The sequence below is a fragment of the Bacillus rossius genome (assembly GCF_032445375.1).
Source record: "Bacillus rossius redtenbacheri isolate Brsri chromosome 9 unlocalized genomic scaffold, Brsri_v3 Brsri_v3_scf9_2, whole genome shotgun sequence".
NCBI classification, from domain to species: Eukaryota; Metazoa; Arthropoda; class Insecta; order Phasmatodea; family Bacillidae; genus Bacillus; species Bacillus rossius.
Window position 1 is genome coordinate 11597232 of NW_026962013.1, and position 24100 is coordinate 11621331.

Below are 24100 nucleotides of genomic sequence, written 5' to 3' on the forward strand. Positions count from 1 at the left end.
TTGCTGGCACTAGAGAGTTGATATCGCCACTACCACAAAACTCTCATAATGTAAACTGTGTGAAGATTTACTGTGGCGATTTCAACTTAGCCAAATATGTAGTTGTTTGTACTCTCTAGAGAATGGTCTGCACCATCTATTTTCTTGGTGTCAACTGGTTAGTTTTCTTTAATGTGCTAATATTAAGGTTGCCATAAAAAAAAGGTTTAAATACCATTTCACAACTTTTACAGGATAACAAACACAAAGTGCTATTCAATTGTGATTGATTGTTTTTATTTTTGTGTTTTTTTACATGTCATATTTTAAGTACTACATAGGTAAGTGTCAAAGAAGGTGTACACTTCCTAACTGCACCAAACAAAGCCGAATGAAACAAATAAAAAAAAAAATATTTCAAGAAATGACTTAGGACTTTTTGATGTGGTACCATATATATATATATATATATATATATATATATATATATATATATATATATATAAACCATTTCCAGCATGTTCAAATACCAGTTTTTTTTTCTCCAACCATTTCGGTAATTTTATAATGTCGGAAATTTCGAAAGGGGCATTCAACTAGCCGACTGTGTTTGTAAACCGTTCCACAATAATGAAAGTTAAAATCCAGTAGCAGTTTCCCGTTTACAAAAAAAATAAAAAAATCAACGAACGTGGGATATTTATTATAAAAATGTAATTGGTTAGTTCTAAAGTTGAGTTAAAACAGTAGTGGATGAAGATGATGACGACGACATGGTGCGTGATGATGAGGATCAGAGGAAGGCGTGGTCAGTGCACGTTCTGCATGGGGTGGCGCCGCCGGGCCGCCGCCGGGTTGCCCAGGTTCCTGGCCAGCAGGCGCGGGTCCACGCCGCCCCCAGGGCCGCCCCCGGGACCGCCCCCGCCGCCGCCGCCGCCCCCGGGCCCCGGCGGACAGCCGTCCTGCCGCATGGCGAACACGTACTCCAGGTCGACGTCGTAGCGCGGCAGCTTGTCGCGCAGGTAGCTGACCACGTTGGGCTCCGCTTCCGGCCGCCGGCTCATCACGAAGCTGGACAGGTAGCGCGGGCTGCCCGACTTCTCGGCGCAGTGCAGCAGCAGCGCCCACGAGCGGTAGTCAGAGTCCAGCACGTACGTGTTGTACACCCCTTCGTCTGGCGACAAGAGCAGCCCGCGCACCACGTCAACAGCACGTCGGGAAGCCTTCTTCTCGCAGACGAGAGAGCCAAACGTCCGATCGTGCATCTTGGGGGGGGGGGGGGGGTTGTTCATTGTAAATATATAAACTCATGATAACTAATCAGGGGCGCAACAACAGGGGGGGGGAGGCAAGGGTATTTTGCCCCCCCCCCCCCTCTGAAACCATGAAGTGGGGCAAACGGGGGCAAAGAAAGTGCTGTGTAATCAACTTTTAGATAATAAAACTTCTTAAATAGCACCACTTTCCACCTTGAAATACAAATTTTCCCGGGGGAGGACCACCCGACCACCCAACCCCCCGCTTCAATAGGGGGGATCGATGATTCTTTATAAAAAGGTATATTGCCCCCCCCCCCCTTTTGGATATTTATTTAGTTGTTGCGCCCCTGTAACTAATGGTCAATTAGGCTAGGTTAGCTACATTAGAAATACTTTAAAACATTGTGGCCGGTTGATTTGGTTAGGATAGCTACATTAAAGATACTGTGAAATCATGTAAACGGTTTCCCCCCAAATGAATACTCCTGTTGTGGTAAGGAAAAAAAAAAGCGAGCATGAACTTCGGGAACTTCGGGTGTGGCTCTCTCGTCTGTGAAATGAAGGCTTTCCCCCGCACGTCTCACTCGTCCGACCGGCGCATGCGCAGATGGAGCATTAGCCGTCAAAAGCGAAGCAAAGCCCCGCCATTTTGTTATGATTTGCCCATACCAACATGGCGGACGTTCGTTTACGTTCGTATCAGCTGCTCTAGCCTGTTTTTTAATTAACGACTGTAGTTAAGCTCTCCGGAAGAAAGTTGTATCAAGATATTACTGGTTAATATGTTCATATATATTAAAAGCCCAAAACGAATTTTCATGATACAAAATGTAATGATACGAGTTGACATACTTTCTCCGATTTAACCTCCAATACAGGTGCGGCTGATACATTTGTAAACAAACGGCCGCCATATTGGTACGTGCAGTACACTGAAGTCCCCCGCCCCCTTTTGGCTTCACCCCCCTCGTCATGGAACGGACCTTATGCTCATTCTGTGTATTTCCCTAATCTCTGGGCGCAACTGTACAGACGGTTGAAAAATGCCAACATCAAAAATTAAGTTTTAAATATAAAGAAAACATAGAAATTTCTTAAACATAATTATGTAAATATAAAAAGCAATTCAACAAACATACGTAGCAAAGATGCTGAAAATAGTTTATCTTTGGCCATTGTATGAAAAAATAATGTGAAATGGAATAAAAAAAAAGGTTTTAAGTAAAAAAAAACATTTTTTCGTATGAATTTAAATTTGGCAAAATATGGGAAGGGGGGGGGGAGGAGGAAGTTTACTTATGTCCCGTTCCAGGTCATTATTTTATTTTTTCACGTTCAACACTTTTTTGTAGACTTTTTTCTGAGTGGCTGAACTTCATACGTTTCGCAATTATTGGCTGGAAAAGTTGCATTTTTTAAAACATTTTTTGTGCAGTATTGATAAGGAGAACCAAATGGAATATGCATACCTGGAAATTTTTGTGATTAGAGAAGAAATTTTTAATTTTAGTTTTCCTTTTAAAATCATAAAAATTCTGAAGACATTTTTTTTTTTTTAATAGGCCAGGTAAAATTGGCTGTGAACGTGAAAAGCTCCACAGCTTCGTGTTCCATTCCACTCTCTCTAACCGCACCGCACCTCTTGTGCTCAGAATTATCGCTTAATGAAGCAACCCTAAGCAGTCATCACGACTGGAAACACCACATAACTTAGAAAGTCACAACTTAGAAACGTCATAACTTATAAGTTACAACTTAGAACTATCACAACTTAGAAACACGTAACTTAGAAACACGCAACTTAGAAACACGCAACTTAGAAACACGCAATTTATGTTTCTAAGTTGTGTGTTTCTAAGTTATGACAGCACCCCATCACGACTGTCTGACAGGGATTTCATCATCGCCAGTGCGGGCCTAGGGGTAGAGTACCCGAACTAGGCATCGAACCCCGAGGCCCGTGTAGGACCAGGTCGCCTAGATGCGACCCCTAACCTCCTGATGTGCTTCCTGAAATTTTCGTTTTGGCGTTTCTGCATACAGAGTTTCTGAAAATGTTGCCGCGAAGCAGTGGGGGATTGCAAGTGGCCTAATGAAATGAAATTTAATTTCGTGGGATTAATTTATTTTTTACTTTAAAATCGCTGTAGTTTTTCCAGCCCTCCCTTTAGATATGATAGGAGTTGGGGGGGGGGGGGGTTGAATTTAATTTTAGCTGAGCAGTTGGCCTTAGCTGCTCAGGTATCCTTGGTGATAATGTGCGCAGGCTTTCACGGCCATTGTCTGAAGTAGCTTGGCTTCTGGGTTGTAGCCGCGTCCTTGGCGAATAATTCACCAACGTTCCGGTTGACATTGCAGTCACCATCAACAGGGAGCAGTTACCTGACTGAGGTACAGTAGGTAACTGCTCCCTGATGATGGTCACTGAAATGTCGACCGAAACGTCGGTGAATTATTCGCCAAGGACACGCGGCTACAACCCAGAAGCCAAGCTACCTTATCCTGGGTGATGTTATCGGACTCAGAATAGTTGCTTAGTGAAGCAACCCCCCAGCAGACTTTCGCCTGACTGACAAGGGGGATTTCATCATCGCCCGTGAGGGCCTAGGGGCCCGAATGCCGCAACTTGGCATTGAACCCCGAGACCCTTTAGGAGTACCAGGTCGCGTTCTGCCACCCATAACCTCTTGTTTTGACCTATAAAAACTTTGATTTGGCTTTTTTCTGAAATTGTCTGCTGAAAAATGCTGCGAAGCTGTGTTGAATTGACGTTGTCGGGCAGTAGGGGGAGCTGAATTGTTGCCCGTTGGATGGGCAGCCCTTCAGGATTTTTCTAAAAGTAGTGTTTTTGAAAGGTTGTCTGAATTTTTGCCCCTTGGATTGGCAGCCCATCAGGATTTTTCTGACAGTGGTGTTTTTGAAAGGTTGTCTGAATTTTTGCCCCTTGGATGGGCAGCCCATCGGGATTTTTCTGACAGTGGTGTTTTTGAAAGGTTGTCTGAATTGTTGCCCTTTGGATGGGCAGCCCTCCAGGATTTTTCTGACAGTGGTTAGTTTAGGTTAGGTTAGGTTAGGTTAGGTTAGGTTAGGTTAGGTAAGGTTAGGTTAGGTTAGGTCACTTTACAAACTAACCACTGTCAGAAAAATCCTGAAGGGCTGCCCATCCAATTGGGCAACAATTCAGTCGCCTCGGGCGGTACGTACAGGAGTCCTCCTCGTGCAGCCAGTGGGCGGGCCGCGCGGGGTCCGGCACGCGCCACGTGATGTTGCCCGCCAGCAGGTCGGCGTCCGGGTCGTCGGCGAACACGTACGTGAAGTTCATGGACACCTCGGGTCGGAGCGGCGACACCCACAGAACCGCGCGCATGCAGCGGTACGACAGCGCCTCCTCCGAGCTGGCGTAGTACTGCACCACGTACCACTGGCCCAGCAGCTGGCGACACCGTCAACACCCATACACTCTATAGAAGCTTTCAATATATATATATACTGTATAGAAGTCGCGAGTGGATAGGATTTACTCTACGTTTTTTTTTTCAGAAGCGTACGACGAGCAGCTTGGGAACTTCACCGCTGCAGTGCGCTGCCGTAACGCCCTGTATCGTCTTAGGTTGTTATTTACACGTTAGAGCGCAGCACTAGTCACCCGCTGTCATTCCCCGCACCACCCCCATCCATCATTCACTGCAGCACAATGTCGTTCAACAAGAGGGGGAAGGGGTGTTTGAAGAGTTCGACACTTGTCCGCTAGGGACCACCACAAGTCGATGCCCTAGAGATGGTGGCGATTGCGGCGGTGAATTAACCAACTACCTCAAAACCGTATTAGAAATTTTAACCTGGGCTGGCGACTTCTATACAGTATATATATTCAAAGATAGAAGTTGCCAGCCCAGGTTAAAATTTCTAACACGGTTTTGAGGTAGTTGGTTGATTCACCGCCCGCAATCGCCACACATCTCTAGGGCATCGACTTGTGGTGGTCCGTAAGCGGACGAGTGTCCAACTCTTCAAACACCCCCTTCCCCCTTCCCGTCGAACGACCTCGAGCTGCGGTGAATGAATGGTGGGGGGGGGGGGGGTTCGGGGGAATGACAGCGGGCGACTAGTGCTGCGCTCTAACGTGTAAATAACAACCCAAGACGATGCAGGGCGTTACGGCAGCGCACTGCAGTTGTGAAGTTCCCAAGCTGCTCATTATACGCTTCTGAAAAAAACGTAGAGTAAATCCTATCCACTCGCGACTTCTATACAGTATATATATATATCCTCGCGGCCAGGCATCCCTCACAGCTGATCTCGGGGAGTAGGTGGACTCTCAGAAACTCCCAAAGTTCAAGCTTAGAAATGTAAGTAATGATTTTGCTTTATAAAAATAACAAAAAAAAAATTGTTTGCCTGTAAAGTCGGTTCACGGACGATAGTTTAACGTGACAATGTCATAACGAAACATTGATGAAATGATTGCATACTTCTTTTATGAATAAAATTGAATCATTTTTTATTGAATCATCACCATTCTGTATGGATACAAAGAAGGTGTGAAAATGATATCCACAATTTAATTGATATATTTTACTTTTTATTTGCACTCATTATTTCAAATATGTTTATTACTTTTAACGAAGAGATTGTTTTAACTATAACTTTTATACATGTTTGCTATTTAACTTCTTCCTATCTGTGATATTCTGTTGAGGATAGGACGATGATAGGAAAAGTAGGAAACTATTGGGAGTGTTTCGAGTTTAATGTGCCTCGAAAAAGTCAAATCGATGGTTGTTCCAATCGAGTGGAAGAGAGATAGATGCGGCGCAAGCGTACTATGAGCGTAACGGGACACAGCGCAACGGGACAATGTGCGTAACGGGACACGTTTACGTGCGTGCAGCCGGCGTTCATCGATTTATTAGACGTTGTCACGTAAAAAAAAAAAATCTACTAATATTTCTCTGAGTTTTCATTGTTTTCCCTGCCCCATACTAAAGATTTTCCCTTTATCATAGGTCTATCTGGCAAAATAAAAGATATACTACAATACAAATTATTATCAAATTACATTTCAACGAACATGCTACCAAATTGACTATAAAATATTTTTTTCCATTTTACTACATAATATCAGTCTAGTAAATTATTTTATCAAACTTTGATACATACCTACATTATTGATTGTGCCCATCATGCTCTTAAAATTGTTTGTATACCTTTCTTTTAATTAATCTTAGCAAAATTAAAATCAATAGACTAAGTATTTATTAATGGTCCATAAACTTACGATTAAAATACAGTGGAACCTTGCTGTTACGAGTTGACAATGGCAAACATTTATACATTTTGCCTTTCATAATTTGTTATTATGCCGATTATTTGTTGGTTTCTCTAAGGCAAAGCTGCATTAAATATAGATTATTTTGGAAACACAAATCCTGCTGCTTCTGTGTATGAGGCGTATCGTGGTATAATGGGGAGGAAACACATTATTGAGGTACACTGAGGATTACAATAATGCTTCGAAAATAATCTCTCTGTAAACTTACGTGGCTAAGTAGCTTTAATATTTCCTCATCCTGTCTTTGCGTGTGTTTATTTTCTTTTTTTTTTTAAATCCTGGAAGGGGAGGGTCCGAAACCCCCCCCCCCCCCCTTTTTCGCTGGACCGATTCACTGGCTATTGGCTATGTCCCTGTGCTACAGCCATCTCGTCCGGCATTTACGACCTTCACTCGCATCTCTCACGACTGGCTATCAGTAGAGGGGAAGCCTGCTTTACACAGACGAGAGAGCCAAACTCCCGATCGTGCATCTTCGGTTTTTTTTTTTTGTTCATTGTAACTCATGATAACTAATGGTCAATTAGGTTAGGTTAGCTAAATTATAAATACTTTAATACATTGTGGACGGTTGATTTGGTTAGGATAGCTACATAAAAGATACTGTGAAATCAAAAATAAAAAAAAAGCGAGCATGAACTTCGGGGAACTTCGGGTGTGGCTGTCTCTCGTCTGTGAAATGAAGGCTTCCCATCAGTAGAGACAGGAGATGGGGGAGGGGAGTGTTCCCCGATTGGCTCCCCTCTCGGACGAGAGTATTAGAAGGGAGGAGAACTTGTAATAACCTCAGTAGGTAACTGCTCCCTGGTGTCCATCGAAACACGTCGGCGACATCTTCGCCTTCGACGAGAACCCAGAAGCCAAGCAACTACAGACAATGACGCTCATGACTTTTTTTGACGTGGTACCATCATATATATAAAACAATTGCCAGCATGTTCAAATATAAGTTTGTTTTTTTTTTTTTTTCAGCCATTTCGGGTCGAAAAATTTTGAACGGGGCATTCAACTGACGCACCGTGTTTGTAAACCGTTCAACAAATGAAAAGTTAAAATAATAATAATAATAAAACCCAGTAACAGTTTTGCGTTTACAAAAAAAAATCAACGAACGAGGGATATTTAAAAAAAAAGAAAACAGGAATTGGTTAATTCGTAAGTAAATTTGAACAGATTATGATTTTTTGATGAAGAGCAGGTGAACCCAAGGTGCGAGTCAGTGCACCTCCCCAGTGGCGGATCCAGGATTTTGGTTTGGGAGGGGCTTGACCCAGCTGAGGCTAGGCTTTATCAAGGCAAACACTAAAACAATAGTGGACCCGGATGCTTTTGGAGGGGGCTTGAGCCCCTTAGCCCCCCTACCCCCTGGATCCGCTACTGCGACCTCCCCACCCGGGCCAAATCCATGTCTGTCGCGACGTCGGGGTTGCCAGCACCAGAAGCGGACGTCTGAGATCGCGGGCAGAGATGACTGGGCGGGTGGGTGCGGTCGCCTTGGCGTCCGTCCCCGGGCATGTCTCCCCCCCTCCCCCCTCCTCAAACTGCCCCGCGCCACCCGCCGAGGGATCCGGCAGAGACGTGGCGCATAACAATCCGTCCTCGCATTGTTGTCCGCGGAGGACGCGCCTCGCTACACGCACGTCTGTGGTCGTCGAGAACACTGGAGGGTGGGAGGAAAGGGTGGAGTTTCCGCATGCTCATCACGCATGGTGCCACGAACACTCTCATCGCAGACCCACGGAGCTGCGTGAGTGGCCTGTGTATCACACGGGCTGGGGGAGGGATGCTGACAGAAATGTGTACCTATGTAGAATTACAGATTCCTTAACCCGGGCATTTTACGCTTTGTGATGTACCAGTACCTGCTCCGAATAGTGTAAACCGTTCCCCGAATGGCTTGCCAGTATAAACTGCGCACACTAATAAGCATAATAAAAAAAATGTTTTTTTTTCCACGTTTAAAATATATATATGCTTGAATTAAAATAAATTTAAAATTGTGTGCCATTTTTCGTAATAAATATTCAGTATCATCTCGAAAGACGTATTTAATATAATATGCAAAAATAACCATAGCCGTGTGTCATATAAAGTTACAATATCTTCCTTGTGGTATTACAAACTATTTCTTGGGGAACTGGTTTCCAAAGGAATATTTTGTAAAAGTACAGGAATTTTTTTTCCTGTATGTGGCACATGGCTGATTCAAGTTTCCCATCACACTGGAAAAAAAGGGGGGAGGGTGTTTTCATGAATTAATAAATAATTCACATCCATTTAATATTCAATTATTATGACAAAGTAGGATTTTTTTCTTCTGTTGAGGCAAGTCATTTTATAACTTTGACAGCTTTAAAACTCTAATGAAATAAACAGAATAGTTGTTGAAACGTGACTGGTTAGTCTAGTGCCACACGAATCGGTGTTTGTTTTGTTCAGTACGTCATAAAACTACTAATCGGTGTTTGATTTGTTCATTACGTCATAAAATTAATCTGTAAAATTCTGAAACACATGGGAAGATAAATCTTGCCTCATCTTGGATAGAGTGTACATCATACTCCAAGCTGGGACATTTCCTCCTACCTATATATTACTAGCACCTCTCGTCCCACAATGTTCAGTGCGCTACGGGTATGATGGGGAAGGTTTAGGGAGGGGATAGAGGGGATGTCACCAGGCCTTAACAAGGAGAAGCCCAAGATGTACATCAAGTTCTGTCCCTGCCCGAACACGCCCGAATATTCACCTTCGGCCAACCTCGGGATTTGTTTTATTTTTGCGCAGGAAAAATGAATTCAAATATTAAAAGTGGTCGGTTAGGTTAGCTGGATAAAAACACTTTAAAAACACTATGGACGGTTAGTTAGGTTAGTATAGCTACATTAAAATAAACAGAGAAATATAAATATATAAAATTAAAACCCGAGGTTGGCCGAAGGTGAATATTCGGGCGTGTTCGGGCAGGGACAGAGCTTGATGTACATCTTAGGCTTCCCCTTAACAAGCAGCAAGTCATGTCGCTACGAGACACCATCCCGCGATGTCGCTACTGTACACAGAGTCCCAGTGCGTCACCGTCAGTGGTGATTGGCAAACGGAAGTAGTGGGGGGGGGGGGGGTGGTGTTTGTTTGAAGGCGCGGCTTTGGAAAATAAACAATTTGGTGATTCCCGTCGGTGAGTCACTCCTTGGTGGCCGTGCGCGCAAAGAGATTCCAGAATAATTTGGAAAACAGGCTGGACCGACCGACAAATAAAATTAATTATTTATTTATTTATTTACTTACAATCTGTCGTATCCGTGGTTTAGTTTCCAGTGTTAGATTTTGCCTAGGTTTCGAGGCGTTTTCACGCGCTTAAAACACCTATTGTTGATTTTTCATCATAAGACACAAAAACAAAATCAAGCACACCATTTCCGGTAGTAATATCCTGGTATAGTTACACCTTTAAAAAAAAATTAGATTAGGTAACATTTTCATTTAAATTTTAAGCATATTCACGTTACACTCTAAATTTGTAAAATAAACAAATATGATTTTTTAAAGCTCATCGCAGTAAACTGTTATTTTTACATACTGAAATGGTAAACCAGCAACAATATATTTCAATGTCTAATAACAGTCATAAATGGTGTATGTAGTTTTAAAATTATACTTAAAAAAATAATTTTTTCTCTTTTGATTGCCGTGGTGTCAAAAAAATGTTTACGTAAATATACGCGGTCAGAAACTGTACGATCAAGTAAATTCAATCTCGAGGCAGATTTAAGTTACGTTTTCAATGGGTTAAAGTTTTTAGTGAGCGCCTATCGCCGAACCATACATAGGCCCCTACTCAAAAAATATTTTTAGACAAGGGCGAGGGCGGCATTTTTTTTTTTTTTTTTTTAATAAAAGTCTAGGGGCGCCGGAAGACTATATCCGACCTGGGTTGCCTTCCGTCGCTTCGTGGCACGCAGTCTCCCGAAAGACGCCTTAAAAAAAAGAACGTACACTCTTCCAGCATCGTCGACAACACATTCCTGGAGCACGGGACCGCGCGAGACGCTATAAATAGCTACAGGAAAAGGGTGCTTGTAGTGGGAGGGGGGTGACAACGGAAGCTGCCTACTGATTGGTTGACAGTCCTAAGGGAAACCGTTTCCAAATCACACGGGCCGCATCCTGTGCCTAAAGACTAATTGTGGATGTGGACAGACTCTTGTGCTCTGCGTAACGTGGCCATCATTTTCGCATGTTTCACCAACAGAACTGTCAGAATCAGCGACATGGGCATGTGCGTTTGTTTACAAATTTTTACGTCGAAAACCAGAAGCTTTTGATATTAATACATATTAAGTAGTTATTTGTTGCAAACCATATTTAAAGTGACCAGTTAATGAAATATCAGACACTCACTGTATTTAAACTCGGACGAACAAAGTTTCGTGAGATTTTACTCTACACATAACCTCAAAAATGCATCAGCCGCGGCCGCCATCACCGCGGTTAAGGTTAATTCAGTACGTTTTGGGCTGTTGATAATTGTAATAGGTATAGTTTTTATTTACGTATCCAAAAGCCATAAAGTTGTGAAATTCACACGTTCTTTACGGAAGACTTGTTCAATATAATTCTTGCAAACAAAAAGCACATAACCAAATACCATACCGACTATTTTATTTGACTTCAATTCGGTTCACCTTCATAAAATGGCAGTGTGTTAACCTTTCGCTACGCCAGCGCACCTAGCGGCAGAAATTTTCCCTGTGCCAAACTCGCCCATAAGAAAACCCGTTTTCTTCCTAACCTGTAGTAGAATTAACCTTACCGCGGTCATGTAGTAATATCTGGCAACTTCCTAGCATTCTCCTTGGCAAGACTCGTCCGCTTAGTGAAGCTCGCGGCCGCTAGGGAACTAACGGCGCTACAAGTCGACACACCCAGGCACTTCGTTTTGTAAACTTTACATAAATAGCGAATTTTTAAAATTTATTTACATCATTACACCCTTTTTAAAGCTCCAAAATAAAAACCCAACATTCTTTTCCATTGTACAAAATTTACTTTTGTTGGGTTGTTGGGACAAGAGGGAAAAACATCTTTACTAAAAAAAGGTAACACATTAAGTAAAATAAAAAAAAAAAGTAAAGGGAAAAGGGAAATTAATATAAACGTGAATACAATTCAATGTTAAATACGCACGTTTTCAAAACAACGCGCGTTTTTCAAAACGTGCTATTATATAATAAAGAATCAATGCAGTTCTGTTATAAAAATAACCGAAAACATAAATAGAAATAATAAATATAATTGTTTAGTCCTAAAACTTTCCTCAAAACCCGTTGTAAACTATACATAATCATTAAATTATAGTTGATAAAAAAAAAAAGCAAGCATAAATAATGGTAAGCTCGGTCATATTACCCCCCCCCCCCCCTCAATCCAAATTATAACCTTTATTCGCCACTGCCCGGGCATAACATTGTTTTAAATGGGAGTTTCGTATATAATTGATTATTATTTGTAATTTTTAAAACGTAGTTTACACGTTATATGATTTTCCATTTCTTTAGGAACTTTGTATCTGTTTAATGCACAACAATGACTTGTAAATTCGCCGCATTTTTCAGTTAAATTTTGAGGCGACAATGCAGAAGGGGAAAAAAAACAGCATTTATCCCATTAGAAAGCATGTATCAGGCGTCAATTGCTGATTTAATCCAGAAGATTCGTGTATTATAGTTATATGCATAGTAATTTTCAAGCAAGGTAAAAAATTTTAAAATTTCACTTTAGTGATCCAGTAATTATATTTTACTATTTGTAAATAAAACATTTGAGAGTATATATTAAAATAGATCTTTAGGTTATTACGTAAACAAAACTAATTTTTGCATACTCGCATTAAATCATAATGGATCACGCAAAAAAATGTATTATTTTCAAGAACTAACCTAACTTTAAGATCAAAATCTATAACCCACGAATCTTCCTGTTTTAACACGCACCAATTTAAATTTTATTACATACTTTCTTATGGGAGAAATGTGTTTGTTTGGGTTCTGCATTCTCACTGTCAAATGCGGCAAAATTCAAGTTATCGTTTTGCATTAAGCACGTACAAAACTCCTAAATAAATAGAAAATCATACTCTGTGGTCGAAGTTTAAAAACATAACAAAATTGCAAATAAAATTCAATTATATATGAAATATAGGGAAGTTGCCAGACTTATCTGCCGCGGCCATGACACACACACTTAGAACAGTTCAAGTTGTTAAATTTTAGTTTTTTATATATATATACTGCGCAGCTATTGCGTGCCTTCATTAATCCATGCAAAATCTAGGGGAGACCTAATATGCACATCAAGTTCTGCCATTCCCGATTACACCCCAACAATTCACCTTCGGCCAACTTTGGGATTTGTTTTATTTTTGCGCAGGAAAAATGAATTCAAATATTAAAAGTGGTCGGATAGGTTAGCTACATTAAAACACTTTAAAACACTATGGACTGTTAGTTAGGTTAGTATAGCTACATTAAAATAAACAGAGAAATATAAATATATATAAATAAACCCGAGGTTGGCCGAAGATGAATATTGTTCGGGTGTAATCGGACAGGAACAGAACTTGGACATCTTAGGCTTCCCCAAATCTAGTGCGTTCGCCGAAAGACACGAGGCAGACCAAGGAACAGCGTACACTTTTTTTTTTCATCCTTCCAGCTCATGAATCACGTAACTGTAAGTTCAGGGTCATTTGGTTATAGCCTCTGCACTTTATCATTGGATTAAAGTACGTTCGTATACGCTTCGGCAGTAAACAATAATGTTTAACGATAAAAAGATCTTGCCGGAATACAGTTGACTTGCCTCCCTCAACGTGATCTCATTGAACAATGATGAATAAAATTTGACCCTATGCTATACTTCGACGCGCTGTGTTGATGTATGTCACGTTTTAGTTTATAATTGGCTACGGTTTCGTTGAGAGGTGGTTTCTCCACATGCCGCTGCTAATTAGAATACTGTTCATTTACCGCTGAACGGCCATGATTCACCATAAAACTAAGAAAAAGCTAGAGTGATTTTAGAAGTATACCGACACGAAACGTTTTCGCTAAATTCATGTGTATTTATATGAGATATCTTGCAGTATAACTGTCAAAAATACACGTGACATGATGTGTACAGTTGACACATATTTGAAAGTCGGAGTCTAAATGCAACCTCACTAATACGTTATAATACACAGTATCAAACTGCAGCTTTACATTTAATAATTTTAACACTGGCGCAAGTGTGCTGGGGTATAATGTCTTAAAGAAATGCACGATTGATTGTTTAAATCAGCTTATTTTTGACAGTTCTACTGTTGGCACTCGTCTTTAATGCCAATGGAGGCACGGGAGTTGACTGATCAGATTACCTGTCTCCTAGCAAGGTAGCCCGGGTTCGATTCCCAGTGAGATCAGGCCCGCTTTTTTTTTTTTGCAAGTGGCAAAAGTGGCGGGCGTTTCTGCGAGACGGTGGGGTTTCTTTTATTCGTTGCTTCATCCCATTGTTACAATCCTCTGTAGTTTATTTCGTTGTCGATGAGACGTTAAATACCAATAAATTCTTTAAAGGCGAATGATTTATATTTAGGGATAGATGTATGCTTCGAATTTATTAGGTAGAAAATTAAACTTTTAAAGATTTGTATTTTGCACGACTTCTGCAATAATTGCAGAAGTCGTGCAAAATATTATTGGTAGGGGCATGCATATTTCGCGAAAAGATTCTGAGACTAGCTGAAAGTTAAAACAATCTAGCATCGTTTGTGTGTCATGATTGGGTGGGTTTCTTTCAGGTACATGTCGATTGTTAAACCACCAATCACAGCTATTCAGTGCGGTAGCAAACGCGTCCTGAGTGGCTCGGTCAAATAAGGCAACGACTTCTCTCGCCGACGGCCGCCAATCACAATGAGTAAACAGCTGGTGCGGGTATACCTTGTTGCAGTCTGATAGGCGTTCAGATTTATTCGCGAAAAATGCCTGCCCCTAGCAATTGGTAGAGACCGGAATAAATTCACGGATTCATTTCGTGATAGGCTGAAATTCAAACATGTGTACAATTCTGCTGGTTCTGCTATTGGCTCGCGGTTTAACTGGAGCTCTCTGGGCCAATGAGAGACTATTGACCAAAGAAGCGCCGAATCACAAGCTACCCAGTGGAGACGACTCACAATTTAGTAACCAAAGAACACGCGTGTTTACTTGAGAAGTGCAGAGGATAATGGAGGCTATCCTAGAGGTCATTGAATCAGCGAATTTTTCCTGTCCCTAGCAGTTGGTGATATAACGCTCGCTGTATCTTTCAGCCAAAAGTAAACCAGCTCGAAAAGTCTCTCATCCGTGGGCTCACCCCTTCGAGGTGGAAGTTCCTGATGGCCTTGACCTGCGGGCACTTGGTGTTGTTCTCGCGGGACTTCCTGCGGGCGGCGTCGAGCTGGCAGGTCGCCGGCGGCGCCACCAGCGCCACCAGCGCCACCGCCAGCGCCACCGCGAGCAGCAGGCGCCGCCGCGTCGTCCCCAGCACCGGCATGTCCGCGGCACGGCCGTCACATGCTCTTCTCTCGGCCCCCTGCTTCCTGCCGCCGGCGAGTCGCAGTCGCCCGCGCGCCCGTCTGCGCCGCGCGATAACGCCCCGTCTGTGGCGGGGGAGGGGCGGGCTAGCACATGGGCCTCCGCGCATGCGCGCCGCGTGCCGGCTAGCGGCGGCGACGGCAGGCAGGAATACAAGGCACACATCACCACCGCTCACGGAAGCGAGATTGCGTGTGCGGAATCTTTGTTGTTGGCGCACCACGTCAATGGTGTATGTTTGTTGGTGAGGCGGGATGATAAGATTGACGCACGCTGGTATTTCTAGCGCGGTATAGCCTCTAAGCGCAAGGCTCTGAACTGGCGCGCAGTCTTCTCGTCGTGCACAGGACAACTGTGAAATTTGAGCGGTGACCGTCGCTTTATATGGCGGAGCAATGAAGATAAAGGTGTAATGCAAGTCCCTTAAGTGCTTTCAACAATCTGTACTGGTTGTTTTAAGCCTAAAATTTACTCTGAAAACATGTTTTTAGCCATTTTAACTCTTCTAAAAATACAGTTTAAAAATTTAATCCGAATTCAAAAGTACTTTTCCGCCGTCGGCAAACTCTTAAATGCTTTTCGTAAGCAGATTCCGCTCGGATGTCTTGAGTAGTTTTGAAATCGCGTTGTTTTTCCTGAAGCTCTGCACACCGTGTGTGTGCCCGGGTAGGCGGGGGACCCGCCTACCTAGGCACACAAACGGTGTGCAGAGATTCAGAAGAAACCACGCGAATTGATGACCACTCGAGGTATCCGAGTGGAGTCTGTTTACGATAAGCATAAGAACACGTTGAGGGCGGATGGGTAGTTTTGTTACCGGATTATAGTTTTTAAACTGCATTTTTTTAGGCGAGATAAACGTGCTAAAACACGAGTTTACAGATTTATTTTTTTTTAGACATGAAACGCCCGGTACAGATTCTTTGAAGTACCCAAGGGCCTTGATTACCACTTTTCTTCATTTATTCGCACGACGAAAAGACTGCGCGCCAGGCTGTGGTTTAGAAAAGAGTTATGGAAACCGAACTACCCATCCGCCACCAGCGATTATTTAAACGCTTCTCGTTAACAGACACCTGTATAATCTCTTGAGCCGTTTTCAAATCACTTTTTTTTTCTTCTTCTGGAGCTCTACACAACGTATGTGTGCCCGGGTAGGCGGAGTCCTTTATAGCTGCGCCTGCCGTCTGATTGGCAAATTGTGTTCCGTCACGTTGCTGGCCATGGCGGCGTGCGGGGGGAGCTTAATTGTTGCCCCTTGGAAGGGCAGCCCTTCAGGATTTTTCTGACAGTAGTGTGTTTGAAAGGTTGTTGAATTGTTGCTTGCCCCTTGGATGGGCAGCCCTTCAGGATTTTTCTGACAGTAGTGTTTTTGAAAGGTTGTCTGAATTGTTGCCCCTTGGATGGGCAGCCCTTCAGGATTTTTCTGACAGTGGTTAGTTTGTAAAGTGACCTAACCTAAACTAAACAGTGGTTAGTTTGTAAAGTGACCTAACCTAACCTAACCTAAACTAAACTAACCACTGTCCGAAAAATCCTGAAGGGCTGCCCATCCAAGGGGCAACAATTCAGACAACCTTACAAAAACACTACTGTCAGAAAAATCCTGATGGGCTGCCCTTCCAAGGGGCAAGATTTCAGGATTATTTAAACACTTAAAAAAACATGTTTTCAGAAATTGGATGGGCTGCCCATCCAGTCGCCGTACAAACAAACCATTGCCAGAAAAATCCTGAAGAGCTGCCCTTCCAAGGGGCAGCAATTCAGTCGCCTTGGCGTGCGTGACTGGATTTGGCTTCTGGATGCCTAGGTACACCGTGGTTCCGTTTTACGCAGATACAGATCACTGTACATATTTGTTTTCCGCCCCAGGTTACACATCAACCGCGGAGCATAGCAGCATGCGCACCCCCCCCCCCCCCACCCTGAATAATTTCTGATTTTTCTAATCATAATTTTCTAAAATTACTACATATTATTATACTGCAGCGCTATGTATAATAGAACGTTTTTGAACTAGAAATCAAATGCACGTGACTAAATAAGAACTACAAAATTATTATTCAGCTTCCAACCCACTGTTAAATAGAGCAGCAAGCTAATTAAGACCACACTAAACTTACTGTTCGGTATTCCAATTCTAAATAAACTAAAATTTATTAGAGAAATTATTTGGCCCCTCCCTGAGCCTCATTCTGGATCCGCCCTCGTCATTGGCCGATACCTAAGGTCAACGGCTTCTCATTCTTCAGGTTGTGTTGCACACGATTGGGCCACACTGCCTTTGTCTATTACTGGTTCACGATCGTCCAGAGCGTGTTAAAATTAACAATTAAACATCATTGAAGTTATTAATGTTGTTTCATTTATATTTTGCCACAGAACGAATACTATAAACCATCGTCAGGGACCGGAAAAATTCGCGGATTCAATGACCTCTAGGATAGCCTCCATTATCCTCTGCACTTCTCAAGTAAACACGCGTGTTCATTGGATACTAAACTGTGAATCGTCTCCACTGGGTAGCTTGTGATTCGACGCTTCTTTGGTCGATAGTCTCTCATTGGCCCAGAGAGCTCCTGTTAAACCGCTAGCCAATAGCAGAACCACCATAATTATACACATGTTTGAATTTCAGCCTATCACGAAATGAATCCGCGAATTTTTCCGGTCTCTAACCATCGTGCTTTGTAATGGATGAGTTAGAGTCGTCGACACTGGGGTAATTAGAAACGGACGATGTGTTAGTGCAGCGACGGACTGCATAGGCGGTCGAAACGGGGAGTACCCCGAGTAAACCGCACCAGCCCATGTCATCGTCCGCCACGTTTCAAACTAACCTAATCGAAACTTTGTCTCGCCATCTTAGTTTACCGGCTTAAGGCAGGGACGTCATTTACCTTGTTATAAATATACTTATTAATGACATTTCGAACTGTGCTGACAAACGTAGTTGCGCTTCGGAACTTGTTATCCGTGTGAAAAAAAAATCCCTTTAAAATCCAAGTCTTATGGACTTTGCCTCGTGTTGCAGTTAAAAAAAAAATGACCCTAACGACCCGACTGATAAGCAAAGTACTCAGTGGTGGTGACTCACCCACCATCATTGCCTGATTCTGGTTTTCGTCTTGATTTCGCGTTTTCCAAGGTTATTCAGAACTTATCTCAAGTGATACATTTCCTGATAGAACGATTGTCATTTGATCGTCGGGAATACTATCTACTAAGCGATATGTGTGATTTTAGTAATTACCATTCTTGTTATTGGGATCACTACCAGCAAGCGAATAACAATTATTTATAATTAATGCTTGAATCGTTGAATTCTTTAATTTTATTTATTTTACTATCTTAGTTTAGATGGTGAAGTAAAGGCGTGCCTCATTGTCTTGCACTTAACCACTTACATCTTTACTAAGTAGGCACATGCAATATAAGCTTAATTAAAACTCTGGCTAAGAAAAACTAAAAATAGGTACTTACAAATACAATAAAATAAAAACTAAATTAACAAATCATTAGCAAATATAAACCCAACAACAAAAACTTAGCACATAAAATAAACATGATTTACATAACGTACAAGATATCAAAAATAGATTTGAAAAAGGGTTTTAAAAATATATCTAACGCTATAGTTTTAACGGTTTTAAAATATTTTATGGCAGAAACATTTTAATAAACACTAGCCAAGACGTAATTTAAAAAAAATACAAATACATTTTCTTATAATAAATCATACATATTCTCACATATTCACGCTTATTCAATCACACATAGCTGATACCGCAGCTTATGTCATCTCTGAAGCCATGAAAAACTACAATAATTCTTCATTCGACATATTTTGGAAGACTTTGGAAAGAATCTTTAACAACATTAACATAGACCAACGTCCGAATCGTCTACGATCTAATTAAAAATGGGCTCCAGGGGTCGGCAACCTGCGGCTCGCGAGCCACATGCGGCTCTTTGGATGTGAAGCTGCGGCTCTTTAGTTCCGTTCCAGAAATACTGCATCACCAGGTCATTTATACAGAAAATACTTTTTTATTACAAACCAGTAGTAAGCCTGGTTTTTTTCCCCACGCTTGTTATATTTTACTAAACAATATGTCATCAAGCAGTTAAATTATCAATTTGTCATCCGCCCGAGGTTTTCGTTTTACTAGTACTTACGGGCTGTGCTGTTAGTAAGTGTTTAATTGTTTTGATTTTTTACTAATATAATAAGTAATTATCTAATAACACCATATATATGATCTAATTTGTTGTGAAAAAACACTACTTATATATGAATAAATTTTTCTTATTAATAAAAAGATTAGTTTGTTTATCAAAAAACTTTATTATGCAAGTACTATTTATTGTTGGCAAGAAAATTTTTTGTGGCTCTTTAAAAACTTTGAAATTTTGTAAATTGTAATTTTTGGCTCTTCCGACTCAAAAGGTTGCCGACCCCTGGGCTAGGCTTTCATCGAAGGCACGAAGCCTACCATTCAACGTTATAGAGGAATGTTTTTTTTTTATGAAGGCGTATTCTTTAGATATTTTATCTCCGGCCCGCAACTTCATCTCAGCTCTACACGCGAGAATGTAAACATATTTCTTTGAGTAACTGGGTTGGGTTCATTCGTCCTACGGGTCATCGGCTCTTCTAAATTCAAGAGGCACGATCCAGGACAGCCGATATCGACTACAATAGAACACACGCGTCACCGCTGTTAGAAAACGCCCTATACCACTCTCCCATGGCGTCACAAACACCCCCCCCCCCCCCTTACACACACCGTACGCCACGCAACATCGCGTACATGATTTAAGTTAAAATATAAGTTACAGTTGCAGTTTTACGTCGTGAATTACTGTTCGTAAATCATGTAGACTGTCAATGAACGACAAGTTTTGGCTCGGTGACTACCAAGGAATCCAAGGTCAAACAATATATTTTTTTGCAAGCTATAGATAATATAACATTTTATAATTGCTATAGCTGTCACGACAGTCTACATAAACCTTTATCGCACGCAGACTACAAATTAATCCGTACGCAATGCAGTGTTGTAGAGCGTTTCGATTTTTTTTTTTTACATCGCTAACGGATCATAAAGACATGAGAAGAGAAAATAAATTCAAAATTATTATTTTTTTAATTTTTTTTTTTTGATTCATTCGGATGCTGGACTTTCTGAAGAGATCAGTTTACTGATAAAGTAGAGAATTGTCAGTTCACTGTCATTGTTGCGTTAACCTATTGCTGACAGACTATCAGTGACCTTATTTTTAAAGTTTAATGGCAATTGTCATGTAACACTGATTTTTAAATTAAAATTTACGTTTTCCATCGCTTAACAAGATTTTTGTTAGCTAACGTTAGCCAATGGGAAAGTCTATTTAAATATTGATAGCGGCATCGATTTCAGTGCTGTGCAGTAACGGACTCCGATTTCTTTTAATTTTATATATATTCTAATTTTCTCGCGTTTATTTTTCAGTTATCTACTCCACACAGAACACTACTTATATACATACACTGAAAATAAAGTATGATTATGAGCAACAAATTTCGGTACCCAAAAATTATTTTAAGATGTGGTCATTCTACAAAATAATAATAATAATAATAATAATAATAATAATTCAATTTTTTTAAAGAAGTGGTTGTTGATATACCATTTTGAAATGAGGCTTAAATGAGGCAACTTTTAAAATAAGTTTCCAAGTTAGCATGCTACATATTTTTAACGGTATCAATATTTAAAGCCACCCGATTAAAAAAAATTAACCCCTCCCACTCAAAAAGTATACAATGTTTGATTTTATTTTAAATTGTTAACAATGGTTAGGCTATTCATGATAGTGTAAAAAAAATTGAATACTCAGTAAACCTAGTATAGAAATTTTTAGTCACAGTATCCAATAAAAACCTTTATAACTACAAAACTACGACACTTTTTTGTCGTGTTTGTATGTGTGTGCGCGCGTGGGTGTGAAAAAGGCTCCCTCATGCGCTAAGTGGGCGTGGATTTTATCGTACTCGTGTAGTGGTTGGAGGGGTGATGGGGCGGGAGTGTTTCCTGTCTCTTGGACGGACGAAAGTCGGATCTGATTGACGAGTGTCGCAGTGCTGTGACTGACGTCACATCCTCCGGTATGTCGACTGCTCATGACCGAGGGGTTTCAACCAAGGGCGTGTGCTCGGTTGGGGGAGGGGGGGGGGAGGATACATCCCCTCCCTTCCGAAAATCTAAACAAATCTATCGAAATCTATCATTCCCACCAAAAAACGGAAATAATTTAAAAGCAAACAGCGGGCAATGATTCTATCCCCCCCTCCCCCCTTTTTTTCCCCCCTCGAAATAAGATTCCGTGTACGCTAATGGTCTCAAAAACAGACCTAAGATGGATATGGCACTGATCATTGACTTTTGCGCATGACGCCCACATAGGCATATTCGCTCATAGAAATGTACAAATCAGCTGGTGTGATAGCATTATGTGCAAACAAACCCAAGCTTGAGTTGAATATATTATTTATGAAGTAATAATTTGATATAGATGCATATTTGAATGCACTTGTAAAGCAACATCAAACACTCCATTGAAACTCGGACACGAGATTACAGATCCTCAACGACGCGTCAACAATCGTCCGCCATGACAGATTTTCGACAGTTCTATGGGCAACAGTGGCGGATCCAGGATTTTTGTTTGGGAGGGGGCTTGATCCAGCTGAGGCTAGGCTTTATCAAGGCAAACACTAAAACAATAGTGGACCCAGATGCTTTTGGAGGGGGCTTGAGCCCCTTAGCCCCCCCCCCCCCCTCTGGATCCGCTACTGATGGGCAACCAAGCCGCTCTAAGTTGAACGCGCGGTCTATTTCCATATACTTATTAGTTGGTTTTAACGGAAAACCCAGCCTTGAAATTTGGCTTTACAACAATAGCGTTTTAGTATCAAAAATGGTAAAATTTCTCAATTTTTCTTCACGTCCAGTGTGCGAGATCGAGGTCTCGCGACAGCCAACGCCACAGCCAAATAACCTCGCTCACGCAACCCAGCAGTTGATGCAGGAATTACTCGTTAATGCTCACAATTAATTCCAGTTGAGATGAATGAGGGCGCGATCCGGTGGAAGAAGCCGACTAACTCACCACTCGTTCACGTCTCGCGGCGCCGATTCCTCGCGGCGTGGCGACATTCCTGGGCGAAACACGTGACGAGTTTATTTATTGTCTTCAGAGGCAGGCATGGCTGCAGGACTGACACGTGCTAGTAAGGGGGAGGGGTTGGAAAAGAAGATGGTGGCACCTAGGGGCGCAACAACTAAATTTTTAAAGGGGGGGGGGGGAATATACCTTTTTATAAAGAATCATGGATCCCCCCTATTGAAGCGGGGGTACTCCTCCGAGAAAATTTGTATTTCAAGGTGAAAAATGGTGCTATTGAAGCAGTTTTATTATATTAAAATTGATTAGACAGCACTTTCATTGCCCCCGTTTGCCCCCACTTCAAGGTTTCAGAGGGGGGGGGGGGCAAAATACCCTTGCCCCCCCTGTTGTTTCGCCCCTGCTGGCACCGGGTGTATATAAACTTCTCCCCAATAACACCGGCTAACTGCCGAAGCTCCCTAAGAACAATTTAAATATATTAACGGGTAAACAGTAGCGGATCCAGAGGGGGGGGGGCTAAGGGGCTCAAGCCCCCTCCAAAAGCATCTGGGTCCACTATTGTTTTAGTGTTTGCATTGAGAGCCTAGCCTAGCCTCAGCTGGGTCAAGCCCCTCCCAAACCAAAATCCTGGATCCGCCACTGCGGGTAAATATGCTATTTCAGCCATATAAATATCCTTTACCGCTTTATAAATCTTATAATTTTTTTTTAAATATCTGATTAGGAATATCAATAAACTATACAACAGAAAAAACAGTTCAGCGATTTACCCATATTGAGCTTAATTGAATTAACATCTTGATACTAATAACTTAGTATAGATATTTCATCCAGAGTATGTTATATCTATTTCCAATAAATATATAAAATAAAATAAAAAATAGCCCAAATAATTACTTTCGAAGTCATTTCTTTCTGTACAACTTTTACCCTTCTGCGCAAGGCCTCCAGAAGACTTCACTGTTGAAAATGTATTGGAAGCAAAAGCAAATGTAGACTACCAACGGAAATCTGATTTTGCAAGTACTTCATGCTTTGGTGCAATAATCAGAGATGCAAGTATTGTAAAGAGAATAACCAATATTATCATGACAAACTAATGCATGTGGTAATGGAATGAACTGCGAGACACTGACACTATTGGACTATTATATTGGATCACGAATCAAACATACCAGTGCCCAATTATCCAACAGTACAAAGTTATTAAGCACAGTGTGACTTCAGATTGGTGCTCAAGTTCGATACAAAGATCCGAGTGATGTACTTCATTGAAAAATATGCTCTGGAAAATTCCCTGTCAGTTTCCATTACCTCCTAAATAGCAATCCTGAGAACATAATTATATTTTGACGTGACGTCTAATAATATATGAACGCCGGCTGCACGCACGAAAAAGTGTCCCGTTACGCTCATTGTAGCTACGCTTGCGCCGCATCTATCTCTCTTCCACTCGATTGGAACAACCATCGATTTGACTTTTTCGAGGCACATTAAACTTGAAACACTCCCATTCGTTTCCTACTTTTCCTATCATCGTCCTATCCTTAACAGAATAACACACATTGGAAGAAGTTAAATAGCAAACATGTATAAAAGTTATAGTTAAAATAATCTCTTCGTTAGAGTAATAAACATATTTGAATTAATGAGTACAAATAAAAGTAAATTTATCAATTAAATTGTAGATTTCATTTCACTCCTTCTTTGTATCCATACAAAATAGTGATAATTCAATA

The 24100-nt window shown here is 41.4% G+C and overlaps 1 protein-coding gene across 1 annotated transcript; it reads right to left on the minus strand.

Moving 5' to 3' along the window:
- Window positions 1-259: 259 nt before the first annotated feature.
- Window positions 260-15266, minus strand: LOC134542954 (uncharacterized). Its single transcript, XM_063387579.1, has 3 exons — window positions 14968-15266; window positions 4443-4671; window positions 260-1153 (listed from the first exon to the last, which is right to left on the minus strand). The coding sequence occupies exons 1-3, from the start codon at window positions 15145-15147 to the stop codon at window positions 789-791; spliced, it is 774 nt and encodes a 257-aa protein (XP_063243649.1). The 5' UTR covers window positions 15148-15266; the 3' UTR covers window positions 260-788.
- Window positions 15267-24100: the final 8834 nt, after the last annotated feature.